General features: G+C 47.3%; 1 protein-coding gene across 1 annotated transcript; it reads right to left on the reverse strand.

Moving 5' to 3' along the window:
• Positions 1-514: 514 nt before the first annotated feature.
• INHBC (inhibin subunit beta C) lies at positions 515-13,663 on the reverse strand. Its single transcript, XM_045867469.3, has 3 exons — positions 13,543-13,663; positions 12,484-13,194; positions 515-3,428 (listed from the first exon to the last, which is right to left on the reverse strand). Exons 2-3 carry the CDS (start codon positions 12,794-12,796, stop codon positions 2,683-2,685), a joined length of 1,059 nt encoding a protein of 352 aa, XP_045723425.1. The 5' UTR covers positions 12,797-13,194; positions 13,543-13,663; the 3' UTR covers positions 515-2,682.
• Between the last annotated feature and the right edge of the window lie 924 nt (positions 13,664-14,587).

Below are 14,587 nucleotides of genomic sequence, written 5' to 3' on the forward strand. Positions count from 1 at the left end.
CTGGGGTCTGGAACATCGAACTGCAAAGAAGTTTCTGCCCATGGTGGTGTCTCAGAGGGTTTACCCGTCGGGGCCAGGAGACAGAGTCAAGAGAAGCAGCACCAAGTGGCTGCAGGAGTCGCTGACCCCTCTTCTCCCCTACTCTCTATCAGGTGCCCCCAATTTTCGGCTCTTCCTACCCTCTTGCTGCTGTGCCTGGCCTGGCCCTACCTCCCCACTGACACTTACGTCAGAACCCAGCTATAAATATGTTCTTAGCATCTTAGTCACTTTCCCCAAGAAGTGCTCCCAGGTTATAAATACCCCAGCCATCTGCCTCACAGGCCCGCCCTACCACCAACCTGGTTGGGTGCTGGGGGGAAGGGACAGGCTTGGGGGCGGGTAAGAAAGGAGAAGAAGCCCGAGTGATTATCTTGCCCACATGAGAAAAGCCTGACACAGTCTAGAGTTAGGGGCCAAGAGGATCTGGAAGCAAAGGTTTGGAAGAAGACAGACCCACTCTTTCCCCTTTTAACAAAAGGCAGAGCCAAAAAGAAAGGAAGTTAATACCGGTTCTGTATTTATTTAAAAATTTGTTGTTTTGTTCATCACGGATTTTTTTCGCATTCATTTTGCTGTTTTAAAAACATTGCATTGGCTTAGCCCTGACCAGCTTCCCAGGGAATGGGCTGCTTTATTAACCTCAATGGATGAATTTCTTGGCAACCCCTTACAATTTTGCCCCCAAAGGGACTGCCTTACTTCACCTCACCTTAGTCTTGGCCCTGGGGACTGAAGCTGGAGTTGGAGGGAGAGAGGTCAGATCTAGGGGAGGGGTGGCTTATAGGGAGGGGAGACACTGTGGAAGGGGAAGGAAGGGGCACATAAGACTTCCTTAGATGTTCTCCTTAGATGAAGATCTCCTCAAGGCAAAAGTGGCATGACTTCTGTGGGTTGCTCAGGAAGCCCCACAGCTCAGATCTGCAGGTCTCCTAAGGAGACCCCTTTCAGACTTTCTCCTCTGGGGTTCCTCTTCCAGGGACCTCAGACCCTGGGAGGAGGAGGTTATACGTTGAGCAAACACAGACATCACGTTACCCAAAAGACACGTGAGTTTTGCGCAAACTCGGCCTTGGGCTGCAGACAATATCGACCCCATGGTTCAGGGCTGTCTAACCAAAGGGAGGGGATGATGGGGAAAGAAGGGCAAAGGTCTAGAGAGGACCCAGTCTCAGAGCAAATACCCCCCCTCCTCATTCCATTCCTTCTTTCCCTTCTCCCTGTCCCATGCAAGTGGCCCTTGGCCAGTTCCAGTTTCCAGGCAGGTCTCCTGGATGGAGCCCTGGGGGTCAGTGAGGGAAGGCTGCCAGCTCTGAGCCGTGCCTCTGCTTCCCCCCACATGTGTGCTCCCAGGATGTCAGCCTACTTGCTGACTGAGCAATGATCTGTCTCATCTCTTGGAGTGAGTATGGAGGGAGGAGAAGAACAGATAAAACCTAAGTCTTTATTAGCTCTGAGACCAGCAAAGATGGTTCTGGGGGTAGGAGGAGGCCTAAGAAAGAAGACGAGGAAGCCTAGGAAAGGAAGAAGCACGAAGTGTGGGATAGACACAGTAGCTCGGCTCTGAGGAGCCTGTGTGAGAGAGAGCAGAAGTGGGCCAGGCAGGTAGACTCTGTGTCATCCTTGGTGTCAGCCAGGGTCCTGGCAAGAGGCGAAAGAACCATTCAGTTGTCTGTGTTTGCATCACCAAGAAGACTTAATGAAGACCTTATTTATGGAGGTGTAGGCAGGGATAAGGGAACCAAGGAGGCATGTTGAGGCCCCCAGGGACTAGCAAGAGTGGAAAGCCCTCACAACCCCTAGTGCAGAAGCAGTGATGTCAGAACCTGGGAAGAACTGGGGCCAGAGGGGAGCCAGATAGGAGTTGTAGGGACAGACCACAGCCACAGTCATACAGACACATGGCACCTAGGCAGAGGGAACAGGAATAAGAAATATCCTGACCTCTGTCTCCTCCTATCCTTTGATCTCCTGCCTGTGTCTGCCCTTAGTCAAATTCAGCAGGAAGCCAGGGGCCAAAGGAGCTCAGGTGAGTCAGCCCTTAAGGGGGGAGAACAGGGCAGAGAAGGACAAAGAATGGATGAGGGTGTGCCAAGAGAGCCTTAGCAGCCCACCAGCGCAAATAAGAAAGGGGCTCAAGATACAGAGAAGAGTAACTTTGGACAGCCGTGATCTAATCTCCAATGAATCCAAGGAAGGGGCTCTCTGGTAATCCAGAAAATCAGGGGAAGGGGCTGGGTCAGCTCATCCTGGAGGGACAGCCATCAGGTGGGAAGAGCGGGGAAGTACAGTGGGTTATGGGATGGATTAAGGGTGGGCTATGGGTGGCTTGGCCTGGGAACTAGATGGCACTGCTCACAGCTGCAGGTGGATCAGAGTCCCTGGGTGGCGGTTGAGCCTGTGAGGCTTGCTGGATAGACTATGCCCTAGGAGAGAGACTGGTGGTCATGAAGATGGTATAGTGACTCTCCTTAGATGAAGATCCCCTCAAGCCACCGTTGGGATAATTTCCATAGGTTGCTCAGGAAGGAGCCCTCCTTCTGGAGAGAGGCAGTAATGGGGCCATTCCCTCCTCTCAAGGAAGGGTACTACTGTGAGGGCATGTTTGCCTACCCCGTGTTGGGCTGCCCATCCACACATGGACTAACTACACCCACAGGCCTCGACCACCATGTCAGGTATGTCAGTCTTGACGATGTTGCTGTCCCTGTCGTAGTAGAGCAGAGAGAGGGGGCGCCGGGCCGTGGGCACACAGCATGAGCCCCCTCCCGCAGTACCTGCAGCTGTGTTGGCCTTGAGAAGGTTGAGCACTGCAGTGTGGAAGGAGGCAGCAATGCCAGGCATGCCTGCCACGTGGATTGGGCACTGCCCTGTGCAGAAGTTCATTGCATAGCCTTCAGGCTGGATGATCCAGTCGTGCCAGCCAATCTCACGGAAGTCCACAAAGAACTCTTGTCGACAGCACATCCTGGACCCACCCTGGCAGTTGATGCCTCGCCGGTGAACCCGGTGCTTGCCCCCAACTTTCACCTTGGCTGCCACAAAAGGCCTATGGGCAGCCCCACCCAGTATGATTGAGTTCTGGGCTCCTTGGCCTTCAGGTACCAGTTCCAGGGTCAGGTGCCCTTGGCTGCAGGCAGCCTGAGCTTCAGGCCCCAGGAAGAGCTGGTGCCAGCCACTGGCATCCACCTCCAGCAGGTGCTGAGTGGCCAAGGTGAGGTTGGTGTCACGTGAGCCTAGCACAAGGATCCTCAGCTTCAAAGTCCAGGTGGTATTGGGAGGGATCTGCACAAAGAGCATGAGGCTGACCTGCTGGATCTCCATCCCACTAGCAGTTCTATCAGAGGAGAAGTGGAAATCAAGACGAGTCTGGTTGATGTTGGAGAGGCCTGTGGACACAAGAAGCCCCAGTCACCGTGGCCTTCTGAGTATGAATTCTTTTTTTTTTTTTTTTTTTAAGATTTTATTTATTTATTTGAGAGAGAGAATGAGAGAGAGAGAGCACATGAGAGGGGGGAGGGTCAGAGGGAGAAGCAGACTCCCCGCCGAGCAGGGAGCCTGATGCGGGACTCGATCCCGGGTCTCCAGGATCATGACCTGAGCCGAAGGCAGTCGTCCAACCAACTGAGCCACCCAGGCGCCCCTGAGTATGAATTCTACCAGCTACCTCGTTATTCTCGGCATACTTGAACCCTCTGCAGCACTCGGCATTGTTGGCCACCCTTTCTTTCTTGAAAATCTTTTCTTTCTTGGCTTCTATGACACAACTCTTATGATTCTTCCTTGATTTTCTTTGCTGGCTTTTCTTTCTCCCACCATCCGTTCAATGCAAGAGTTCTCCAAAGTTTGTCTTTGACCTTCATTTCCTTTTATTCTATACTGACGGGAGTTCTTACCCACGCTCATGGTCAGCCAACACAATTTTTATGGTGGTGATTCCCAAATCTGGAGGTCTAGTCCAGACCATTTTGCACCTCTGGACTGGATGTATAGATTTGGGAATCAACAAGGTTCAGGTTTAAATTTCTAACTGCTTAGTTTTGTCACATGAATATCCTGCTGGCACATTAAAATCAATTTTTTCCCAAGTGGAAATCATTCTTTTCCTTCCTATTTACCCCCTCTTTCTGTTCTTAAAATTGGGGGCACCACTACCCTCCTTATCACCTCTAGAAACCCTATGAGCACCCCTTCATTCCCCATATCCAGTCTCTCACCACAATGATTCTATGTATGTCTCCCTGTCACTATTACTCTTGTCCAATTTTCTCTCTTCATCCCTGCTCTGTCCCTACTGAAACACCTTAATTGGGTTTCTATTCCTTCCACTCCACTACTACTGCTCTTGTCAGGGTCACCGACACTTTCCATATTTCCCAATCCAATGGTTTTGTCTCTTTATATTCATCTTACTTGACCTTTAAGCAGTGTTTGACACACTTAATCATTCCCTCCTTCTTGAAATATTTCTTTCTCTTGGCTTTTGTGACTCTTGGCCATTTTATTTGGGTCTCTTGCTGACAGCTCCTCTTCCTCTGCCTGACCTCTCTATGTTGAAGGTCCTGAGCTCCCTTCTTTTCTCTCTATATATTCTTTTCCAGAAGGATCTCATCAATTCCTATGGCTTTCTATTCCATCTGTATGCTGATGACTCCCAAATACATATCCCTGGCCCTGACCTCTCCCTAATCCTCAGGCTTGTATTTCCAGCTGCTGAGCTGATAATCTATTTGAATATCTAGTGATATCTCAAACTTTTCATGTTCAAAGATAAACTCTAGATTTATTCCCCCCAACCCAAACCTATTCCTTCTCCAACCTAATTCCCTATAAATGCATTGCTTAAGCCAAAACCTTGATTACCCTCACCCCCTACTTTAAAATTATCTGCAAGATTTGGGGCACCTGGGTGGCTCAGTTGTTTAAGCATCTGACTTTTGATTTCAGCTCAGGTTATGACCTCAGGGTGGTGAGATGGAGCCCTGCATCGGGCTCGGTGCTCAGCATGGAGTCTGCTTGAGATTCCTCCTCTCCCTCTGCCTCTGCCCCTCCCCTCCAATTGTGTACACTTTCTCAAAATAAATAAATAAAATCTTAAAAAAATAAGAAAATAAAATTATCTGCAAGATCTGCCAACTCTACCTCCAATTCATAAAATAATTTCACTTATCCCCATCTCCTCTACTATATATTCGTTCAACCCACAGTCATCTTTTTCTCGAATTATAGCAATAGCTTCCCAAGTGGTCCACTCTTGTCCCCCAAACCATTCTCTATATATCAGCTAGAGTGCATTTTATTACATAAATCTGATCAGCTTAATCTCTCCAGCTTAAGACCCTTCAGAGGCTTCCCATTGCTATTTGAATAAAATCTAAACCCCTTAACACAGAAAACTTGTATGATTAGGTATTCTGCCGCTTAATGACTATATTTTACGTATAATGGCTCTTTTCTGTTCCTTGAACTCACTAAACATGGACTCACTTCATGGCCTTTGCACTTGTGCTTCCTCCTGTCTGAAATGTCTTTCCAAGATCTTTGATTGACTGGCTTCTTTTTGGCATTCAGCTCAAACGTCTCCTTCTTGTCGAGGGTTCTCTGACTAACCTATCTAAAGCAGCCTTCAACTCTACCTCCATCTAATACATCGTCCTGCTTAACTGTCTTTATAGCTACTATCACTCTCCGTAGTCATCTTGTTTTTTCATTCATTTGTTTACTATGTACTTCTCCTTCCCTCCTCTCCTCCCCCCTGCCCCTCCATCTAGAATGTAAACTCCATGAATGTAGAGATTATGCCTGTATGGTCTACCACTCTCTCTAGTACCTAGTACATAATAAGCTCAATAAACAATTGTTGAATGAACATAAAGTTCAACTGGGCTTCATGTGAATTGGAAAGTCAGGAATAAGTCTGCTCTTGACAGCTCTCAAAGTCAACATGACGTCTCTCATTTTGGTCTCTCTAAGTAAGTCTATTCCATTCTTCTTTCTGCGGATCTACTTCTTCCGCTTCTTTGTCAGTTTCCGTAGGTCTTAAAATGGTAGCCCCATCTCCTGAGTCTACAGAATCTTTTATCAGCTCCTCCGAACTAAAGTGATACGATCTTCCAGTGTCCCAATTCCCAAATCTTAGATGAAAAGTCTGATTGGCACAACTAATCTTGCTTTGTCACTAAGCACCCCACCATTAGAATCTCTCTCTCTCTTTTAAAGATTTACTTATTTATTTTAGAAAGAGAGAGAGAGACAAGGAGAGAGACAGGGCACAAGCAGGAGGGGCAGAGGGAGAGGGAGAGAAACTCCCAAGCAGACTCCATGCTGAGCGTGGAACCAGACGCAGGGCTCGATCTCATGACCTTAAGATTACAACCTTAGGCGAAACCAAGAGTCAGACACTTAACCAACTGTGTCACCCTGGCTCCCCTACCACTAGAACCTCTTAAGTTACCCTAGTTATGGTAGACAGACACATAACCAGCAGGGGCTGTGGTAGACTATTACATTGTTGGCCCCCAGTGAACAACACCGCCCAATATTCATGGCTCTGTGCAGTCCCTTTCCATATTGTCCGGGCATGGCTGTGTGACTGGACTTGGCCAATGAGACAAAGGCATGCACAGTGCAAGCAGAAACTTGGTAAGTACTTACACAATGATGCTTTGCCCTTTTGGAAGCCAGCCAGCATGCTTTAAAGAAACTTGGGCTAGACTATTGAATGATGAGAAGCCATGTGGAGAGAGACTTTGAGGATCAGAGACCATCTTAGATGGTCCGGCCCCTAAGCTCCTGACTGAATGTGGTTGCCACCGTTCCTTCAGCTACTCCTCAGATGGAGATAAAGAACTGTCCAGATAAGTCCAATCAAAGCACAGAAATGACCGATTTTCTTGTTTTAAGCCTCTATGTTTGCGCTGATTAGTTATATTAATAGGTAACTGAAACAGAAATTAGTAACAGAGGTAAGATGCTCTGTAACAAAGACCTAAAACATGTAGCCTTGGCCTTGGGACTGGGTGGCAGGCAGAGGTTGGAAGAATGGTGAGGACACCGCTAGTGGAGGTAGGAAGAGCAGTGAGGAAATTGCTCTCGGAAGCTGGAGAAAGGGGAACCTGTGTTATGTATTGGCTATCATCTGTGGTAACTTGGAAGCTAGAAATGGTATCTAACAAAGTTGTGAATTTAGCTAAAGATATTTCCAGGCAGAATGCTGAAAGTGCCAGCTGGCTTATTTTAGCTGCCTATGATAAGGCATTTCAGGAGTGAGATGAACTAAAAAAGGAACTGTTCAATTTTCAAGCAGAATTTAGAGAAAATAAGGACGCCTGGGTGGCTCAGTCAGTTAAGTGTCTCCCTTCGGCTCAGGTCGTGATCCCAGGGTCCTGAGATCGAGTCCCACCTCGGGCTCCCTGCTCTGCGGGGAGCCTGCTTCTCCCCTGCTTCTCTCTCTCTCTCTCTCTCTCTGTTTCTCATGAATAAAATAAAAATAAAATCTTAAAAAAAAGAATTTAGAGAAAATATTTCCAACAGGACCTGCTAGATTGAACAATAAGATATTTTTTCATTCCTCACCTTTGTCTGGCAAAAGATTCTTAAAGTAAGAAATGGTCTTGGGGGGGCGCCTGGGTGGCTCAGTCGTTAAGCGTCTGCCTTCAGCTCAGGTCATGATCCCAGGGTCCTGGGATCAAGCCCCGCATCGGGCTCCCGGCTCAGCGGGGAGCCTGCTTCTCCCTCTCCCACTCCCCCTGCTTGTGTTCCCTCTCTCGCTGTGTCTCTCTCTGTCAAATAAATGAATAAAATCTTTAAAAAAAAAAAAAAGAAAAAAAGAAATGGTCTTGGGGCAAAAATCAAATCCAGGGGATTGCCAGTAAAATAGGCCTCAGAGTTAAGATCAAAACATTTAATAAAGGGTCAACTGTAAGACCCTTTTTAAAGATCTAACACCTTTGTTAAAATCTAAAAAAATTTAAGGTGATGTTCTATAGATCCTCTCAACTAGACAAAAGGGCTTCTAAGAATCTTAGGAATATCGACCCATAACACTCTGACTTGCAACCTAAAGATGGGTCTGTCTTGATAAAGTTGAGTGCCTTTTTGTCTAACTGAATAGACTGCAATTTGTTATTTAGATGGCCCACAGGGTTTTACAGAGAATTTTAGTAGTGAAAGCAGCACCAGTTTGGACTAAAAGGGACAGAGATGATTCAAAATGAAAAGAGGTCTCTGGGCCCCCAACTTCTTTGGGCAGGAAGCAGGCTGAGAAAACTGCTCAGCCACAGACACAGGCCATTTCCTATTTAAAAGGAAAGACATCTCAGAGGGTGGAGCCAAGGGCTGAGACAGTAGGTCTAGAAGGCAAGGAGAGCACTGGTGGGCTCTCCTTAAGAGGTGAGAAAAATCCTGCCAGGGAGCAGAACTAAGCCCTAACCAAGGGAATTCTGGATTTGGGGTAGACTGAGATATGTGCCTGGCTGGATATCAGAAGTTTCATGGATCAGTGACTGTTCTGTGTCCAACACTCCCCTGTCTCCCATGTTGAATAGGGGTATCTATTATGGTGATCCTGTCCCTGTGTCAGCATTGTGTGTTCGATGTGTGGGAGGCAGATAACTTGTAGTTTTAGGTCACAGGCAGCAGTGTGCTGGTAAATGTTTAACAACTGGATTCCAGAAGGAAATAAATCCCAATTTGTAGTGTTTGCCAGTTTCTGTGGTATAAATTCTCCCACCACGGCCAATTTCAAACTATTAATGTGACATCACTGGATGCGGAGTTGGGAGATGTTCATAATTTGTTCTCATGAGCCAGTATGAGCCAGTTCCAGGACATCACTGAATGCCCCCACTCCAGTTTCCCCAGAGTCCTAAGCTCTCTCTTCCTACCTCCAGCAAGAACCATACTCAGGTCTTGCTTTCACTATTGTGTGGATGGATGATAGCTTAAATTGGAATAAAAACTTCAAGCTAACATATTAAATGCAAAACGTAGAATCCAGGTATCAGTCATTCTCACTTCCAAATGTCACCTCAGATCAGGCCCCCTCCAGCTGAATGTTGTACTCATTCACTGATGAGCAAATATGTGGAAAGTATACAGACATTGAAGTCAGAGAGAACGGTGTTTGAATTCTGCCCCCTGCAAACTGTATGACCTTGGCCATGTAAATGATCTTCTTCGAGTGTCAGTTTCTGCTCTCATACAATGGGAATAATAAACTCTACTTTATGGTGTGGTTGTGAAGATCAAATGAGATGAGGCAGGCACACTAACTGCGGGTGGGCATCATGATTGCCACAATGTTGCCAGGAAATGGTGTCAGGGATACAAAAGTGAAAAAAAGAAAAACGAAAACAAAACAAAAACCCAGAATCTTGGTGTTCAAAGGAGTCATGGTTCATGGTCATCTGTCTACCGTGTGCTCATCCACTCCAAGCTACTTTTCAACTCCAAATGCAGTTTACTCCTTCAGACTTTTACTCACATTTTTCCCTCCGTTTAGAATGTTGTTTACCATTCTCTACCCCTTGAAGCCAAACTTATTCTACAACGCCAGTCCATTTGCAGTCTTCTGAAAGACTTCCCTGTCTCACTAGGACCCAAAGAATAACCCCTGGCCTAGCAAGCTCTGTGCCCTCCTCTAGCATTATTTCATTCTGCCTTACCTTCTAATTAATTTATTCCCAGAAGCGGCAACTACACCCCTCAGGGGTAGGAACTGAGTCTTTGATTTCTTGCTCTCTCCTATCTTAACCTTCTAAGAACATTACCTGTATTAGTTCATTTAATTCTCTCAACTATCCTCTCATTATCCCCACTTTACAAATGAGAAAACCATTAACAACCCAGGTCACACAGTAATAAGCAGCAGAGCAAAGATTTGAACCCAGGCTTCTCTGGCTGCAGAGTTTGTGTTCTTAATCTTAGGCAGGGGCGCCTGGATGGCTCAGTTGGTTAAGCGTCGGACTCTTGATTTTATCTCAGGTCATGATCTCAGGGTCATGAGATGAAGCCCTCCCTTGGGCTCTGCGCTGGGCATAGAGCCTGCTTAAGGTTCTCTCTCTCCCTCTCCCTCCTTCTCTGCATCCCCCCTCACGTATATGCTCTGCTCTCTCTCAAATAAATAAATACATCTTTAGTCATAGGCAGAAAACCCTTTTGAATTAAAACAGAGTCTCATACATCACTGGAGATTCTACACTGTGGTCAAACTGACTTACAGCATGGTTTGGTTGTTTAATGCAACCGATGCTTATTGAGCATCTAGTATGTTCGTGAGAAGCAGAGTAGCGTAGTGGTCAAGGTCGTGGGTTCTAGAGCTAGGCTGTCTGGCTCCGCCACTTACTAGTCACGTGACCTTGAGAAGTTACGCAACTTTAAAAAATTATTTATTTATTTATTTTTTTAAAGATTTTATTTATTTTTTAGAGAGCGAGCGAGAGAGAAACAGCATGAGAGGGGAGAGGGTCAGAGGGAGAAGCAGGCTCCCCGCTGAGCCGGGAGCCCGATGTGGGACTCGATCCCAGGACCCTGGGATCATGACCTGAGCCGAAGGCAGACGCTTAACCATCTGAGCCACCCAGGCGCCCCCCTTTTTTTTTTTTGAAGTAAGCTTTTTGCCCTACGTGGGATTTGAACTCAGGACCCCGAGATCAAGAGTTGCATGTTCTGGGGTGCCTGGGTGGCTCAGTCGTGAAGCGTCTGCTTTCGGCTCAGGTCATGATCCCAGGGTCCTGGGTTGGAGCCCCGCATCGGGCTCCCTGCTTGGTGGGAAGCCTGCTTCTCCCTCTCCCACTCCCCCTGCTTGTGTTCCCTCTCTCGCTGTGTCTCTCTCTGTCAAATAAATAAATAAAATCTTGAAAAAAAGAAAGAAAGAAAGAAAAAGAGTTTCATGTTCTACCAATTGAGCCAGCCAGGTGCCCCAATTAACCTCTTTGTACCTCAGTTTCAGTATCTTTTTTTTTTTTTAAGATTTATTTATTTATTTTGAGAGAGAGAGTGTACCTGAGGGTGGGGAGGCAGAGGGAGAGAATCCCTAAGCAGACTCCCCACTGAGCTCGAAACTCTGGGTTTAATCTCATGACTCTGAGATCATGACCTGAGCCAAAATGAAGAGTTGGATGCTTAACTGACTGAGCCACCCAGGCACCCCACAGTTTCAGTATCTTTAAAATGAGGATAGGGGCGCCTGGGTGGCTCAGTCGGTTAAGCGACTGCCTTCGGCTCAGGTCATGATCCTGGAGTCCCAGGATCGAGTCCCGCATCGGGCTCCCTGCTCGGCGGGGAGCCTGCTTCTCCCTCTGACCCTCTCCTCTCTCATGCTGTTTCTCTCTCGCTCGCTCTCCAATAAATAAATAAATAAAATCTTAAAAAATAAATAAATAAAATAAAATGAGGATAACAATAGTACTTGCCTCACTGGATTGTTGCAAGGATCTCAAGAAGTTAGTGTATGTAAAAAACTTAGAACTTACATCATATTATGTAAGTGTTCGTTATTTCTACTATACACTAACTTCTGGTGATAACATGAGGACTAAATGACAGTCCCTGACCTCAAGGGGTCGACATTTATGGGAAGACAGACTTCACAGAAAACCTGGAAATAGGCAATTCCACTCAGAGTTCAGGTTCAGAGTAAGGGTAGGGGAGCCACCAGAGAGGGAGCCCCTCACCCTCAGGTCACGGTGGGTTTTTTGAGGATGGAAGTCTTGGGTCTTGAAGGGGGAGGGGAGTAGGTGCTAACCAGGGGAAAGGGGCCAGGAATGGGAAGGACCTTCCAGACCCAAGGAAGAGCTCGCAAGAAGCTCAGAGGCCAAAGAGATCACTTTGTGTTCTGTTTAAGGGTCCTGTCTCCAAATTCTTGACTGTCTCTCCAGCTACCCACTAAATTCTCCAACTCCTTTTTCCTCTCTGGAAGTAATTCTTCCTTCTCCTCCATCTTCTATCCTTTGTCTACTTTTCTGAGTCCCATTTTGACCCTGTTCTGATGTGAGGACCCAAGGTATTAAGATGAGGGAGCAAGGGTAGGCTGGAGGAGTATTGTAGTCCTGGTGTTTTACTTTTCCCCTTTTTACTCAGATGAGGCATCTGGCTGTTGGGGGAGACAGGGGCCAGAGAACGGACAGATGCCCTAGCTCCCAGCCTCAGGGTCCAGGCCCAGGAAGTGGATGAGCTCACGCCACAGCCTGTGGAAGTTTGTGGGAACCAGAGGACATGCGGGCAGGCAGTCTCAAAAGAAGTGAAATCTACCTGCTTCCCAGCTGCCCACTGGTCAAGTTTAAATAAGAGGGAGCAGGGGGTGGGGTGGGGTGTGAGAGCCTGGGATTAGATTACAGGCCATGGCAAGCAAGAGTTGGGAGGGTTTGGGGGAGGGAGTCAGGGCTTAGGCTGGGGAGGAGACTTTTCCATCCTTGGGGGAAGATCTATAGAACAGGACCCCACCTGTGTCAGCAAAGCTGATGATCTCATATTCCTGTTCCCCGTCAGCCTCTGGAAGCGTCCCCTGCGGGGGCCCACGGAGGCGCTGCATCGCGGTCCTCAGAGCAGCTCTGGACACAGGCCGGTTCAGTGTTGGACGCTGGCTGAGGCGCAGTTTGTCCAAGATGCTTCTCTTGGCCAGGTCAAGAAGCAGCTCCCGCTGATGATCCAGGTCCACAGCAGGTCCTCCACATGCCAGACACTGGCTGTCAGCTCTGGGAATGGCCACTGGGGCTGGAGCCAGGAATAGGAAGGCCAGGAGTAATGAGGAGATCATTGCTGGAGGAGGCCCTCTTTCAGTGATACGGTTGAGACAGAGCTGTAAAACTGGGGCTCAGGATCTCAGCAGCTGCGGCCTCACCTCCAACCTGGCCGCCAGGGGTCCTGGAAGGAGAGTGTGTCCAGCTGGCATGGCTCCTTGTTGCAGGGGATAGAGCCGCTAAACATCTGACTTGAGAGATGAAGCCAGTTACAGGTAGAACTTGGCAGAAGCCTCCAACACACAGTCAGTGAAAGTACAGAGTGGGGGATGTGAGGGGAGGTTGTTTAGTTTGGGGAAAGAAATGTTCCTGGGCCAGTGCTGGGAGACAGTGGGTTACCCATGGAAGCTGCCAGACCTGGGGACAAAGGTTAGAGATGAAATTCCTCTTCAGATCAAAGGCCTTGCTGGGAAGCCTGGAGGAAAAGGGAGAGATGAGAGGTTTTGAGACAGAGCGTTAAAGAGTGACTCTCAAACAAGAGGGGTCCTTGGCAGGGCACTTTGTGTCATTGTAATGCAGATAACAAGACTTTCATTTTCCTTTGCCAGGTACTTCTCAAAGGCCCACTGCCCCCTTTCTCCCTTCCTGAGGCTCGTAATGCAGACTCCTTTGTTAGCCACCCCTCCCATCCCCACCCCACTGGGCTCAAAACTAGCCAGTATGAAGGCTAAGGGAAAGGGGGGAAGTGTTCTAGCCAGGTCTTCTGTATCCTCAGGGGCAAGTCTGAAGGTGGGAAAGGGGCTTGAGAGCTAGATTTGCTCACCCTTTGAGGATTCTTCTATTTAGGAAAGGGAGTTTTGAGATTTCTCAGAATCCCTGGTTCTCCAAAGTTCCTCACCAGTGGCTCTTCAGGGAAGGACCTGTGCTCCCACAGTAGGGATTTACCTGGCAGGAATGGTGGGTGGAGTTAGGAGGATGGGTTTTTATTTTAATTAATTATTTATTTATTTTTAAGATTTTATTTATTTGTCGGGGGGGGGGCAGAGAGCACAAGCAGGGGGAGGCGCAGGCAGAGGGAGAAGCAGGCTCCCCGCTGAGCAAGGAGCCTGATGTGGGACTCCATCCCAGGACCCTGGGATCATGACCTGAGCCAAAGGTGGGCGCTTAACCAATTGAGCCACCCAGGCGTCCCAGGAGGATAGGTTTTTAAACTAAATGACCTTGGTCAAAATCCTGTCTCTTCCTTTTATTAGCTGTGTGACTCTAGGCAAGTTACTTGAACTTTCTTGCTTTCATTTTTTCATTGGAGAAATGGGAAACATGATTACCCATGATTCCAAAATCCAAAAGACCCCCATAATACACTTTTTTTTTTTTGTAACTCATGGTGAACTGAACAGAGGGGAGGTTATCTATGATCTTTTAAAAAAAGTACTGAGACTACTATACATTTTTACTCCAGAAATATCAATTATTTGATTATGGGATACCCCTGGGGGTATTATATAATATACAATATGTGTATCATTTTACCTTTCTAAAACTTGAAATTTTCTGAATTCTGAAACATGGCTGGCCCTATTGACTTTGAATATGGGATTAGAGATCTGTAATGATTATTTCAGAGTTTTGAGATTTAAATAATTTTGTAAAGCGCTTACAGTGGCTGGCACATAGCAAGTTCTTAACAAAAATTTATTATTTCTGCTATGCAGGTTTGTTTGTGGGCCAAATATTTCCACCAATATTTGCCCTTCTGGGCTCCTCTTTCCTAGATGCCATGCCCCTAATCTCTGTCTGCAGTGCAGTCACTTAGCCAGTCATCTTTGTTGCTTACCTTATATTCCTAGCATTGCACACAGTGCCTG

Source organism: Mirounga angustirostris, unplaced genomic scaffold, assembly GCF_029215605.1.
Source record: "Mirounga angustirostris isolate CCGP_5_RB_7025 unplaced genomic scaffold, mMirAng1.0.hap1 SCAF_5, whole genome shotgun sequence".
In the NCBI taxonomy this organism is placed as follows: Eukaryota; Metazoa; Chordata; class Mammalia; order Carnivora; family Phocidae; genus Mirounga; species Mirounga angustirostris.

What these genes read in the sequence shown, in the direction of transcription:
- INHBC (XM_045867469.3), bottom strand. Translation starts at nt 12,796, where the DNA reads ATGATCTCCTCATTACTCCTGGCCTTCCTATTCCTGGCTCCAGCCCCA. An exon ending in CATCAGCTTTGCTGACACAG is followed by an intron (nt 3,429 to 12,483) that starts GTGGGGTCCTGT and finishes TTGTGTCCACAG; the next exon opens with GCCTCTCCAACATCAACCAG.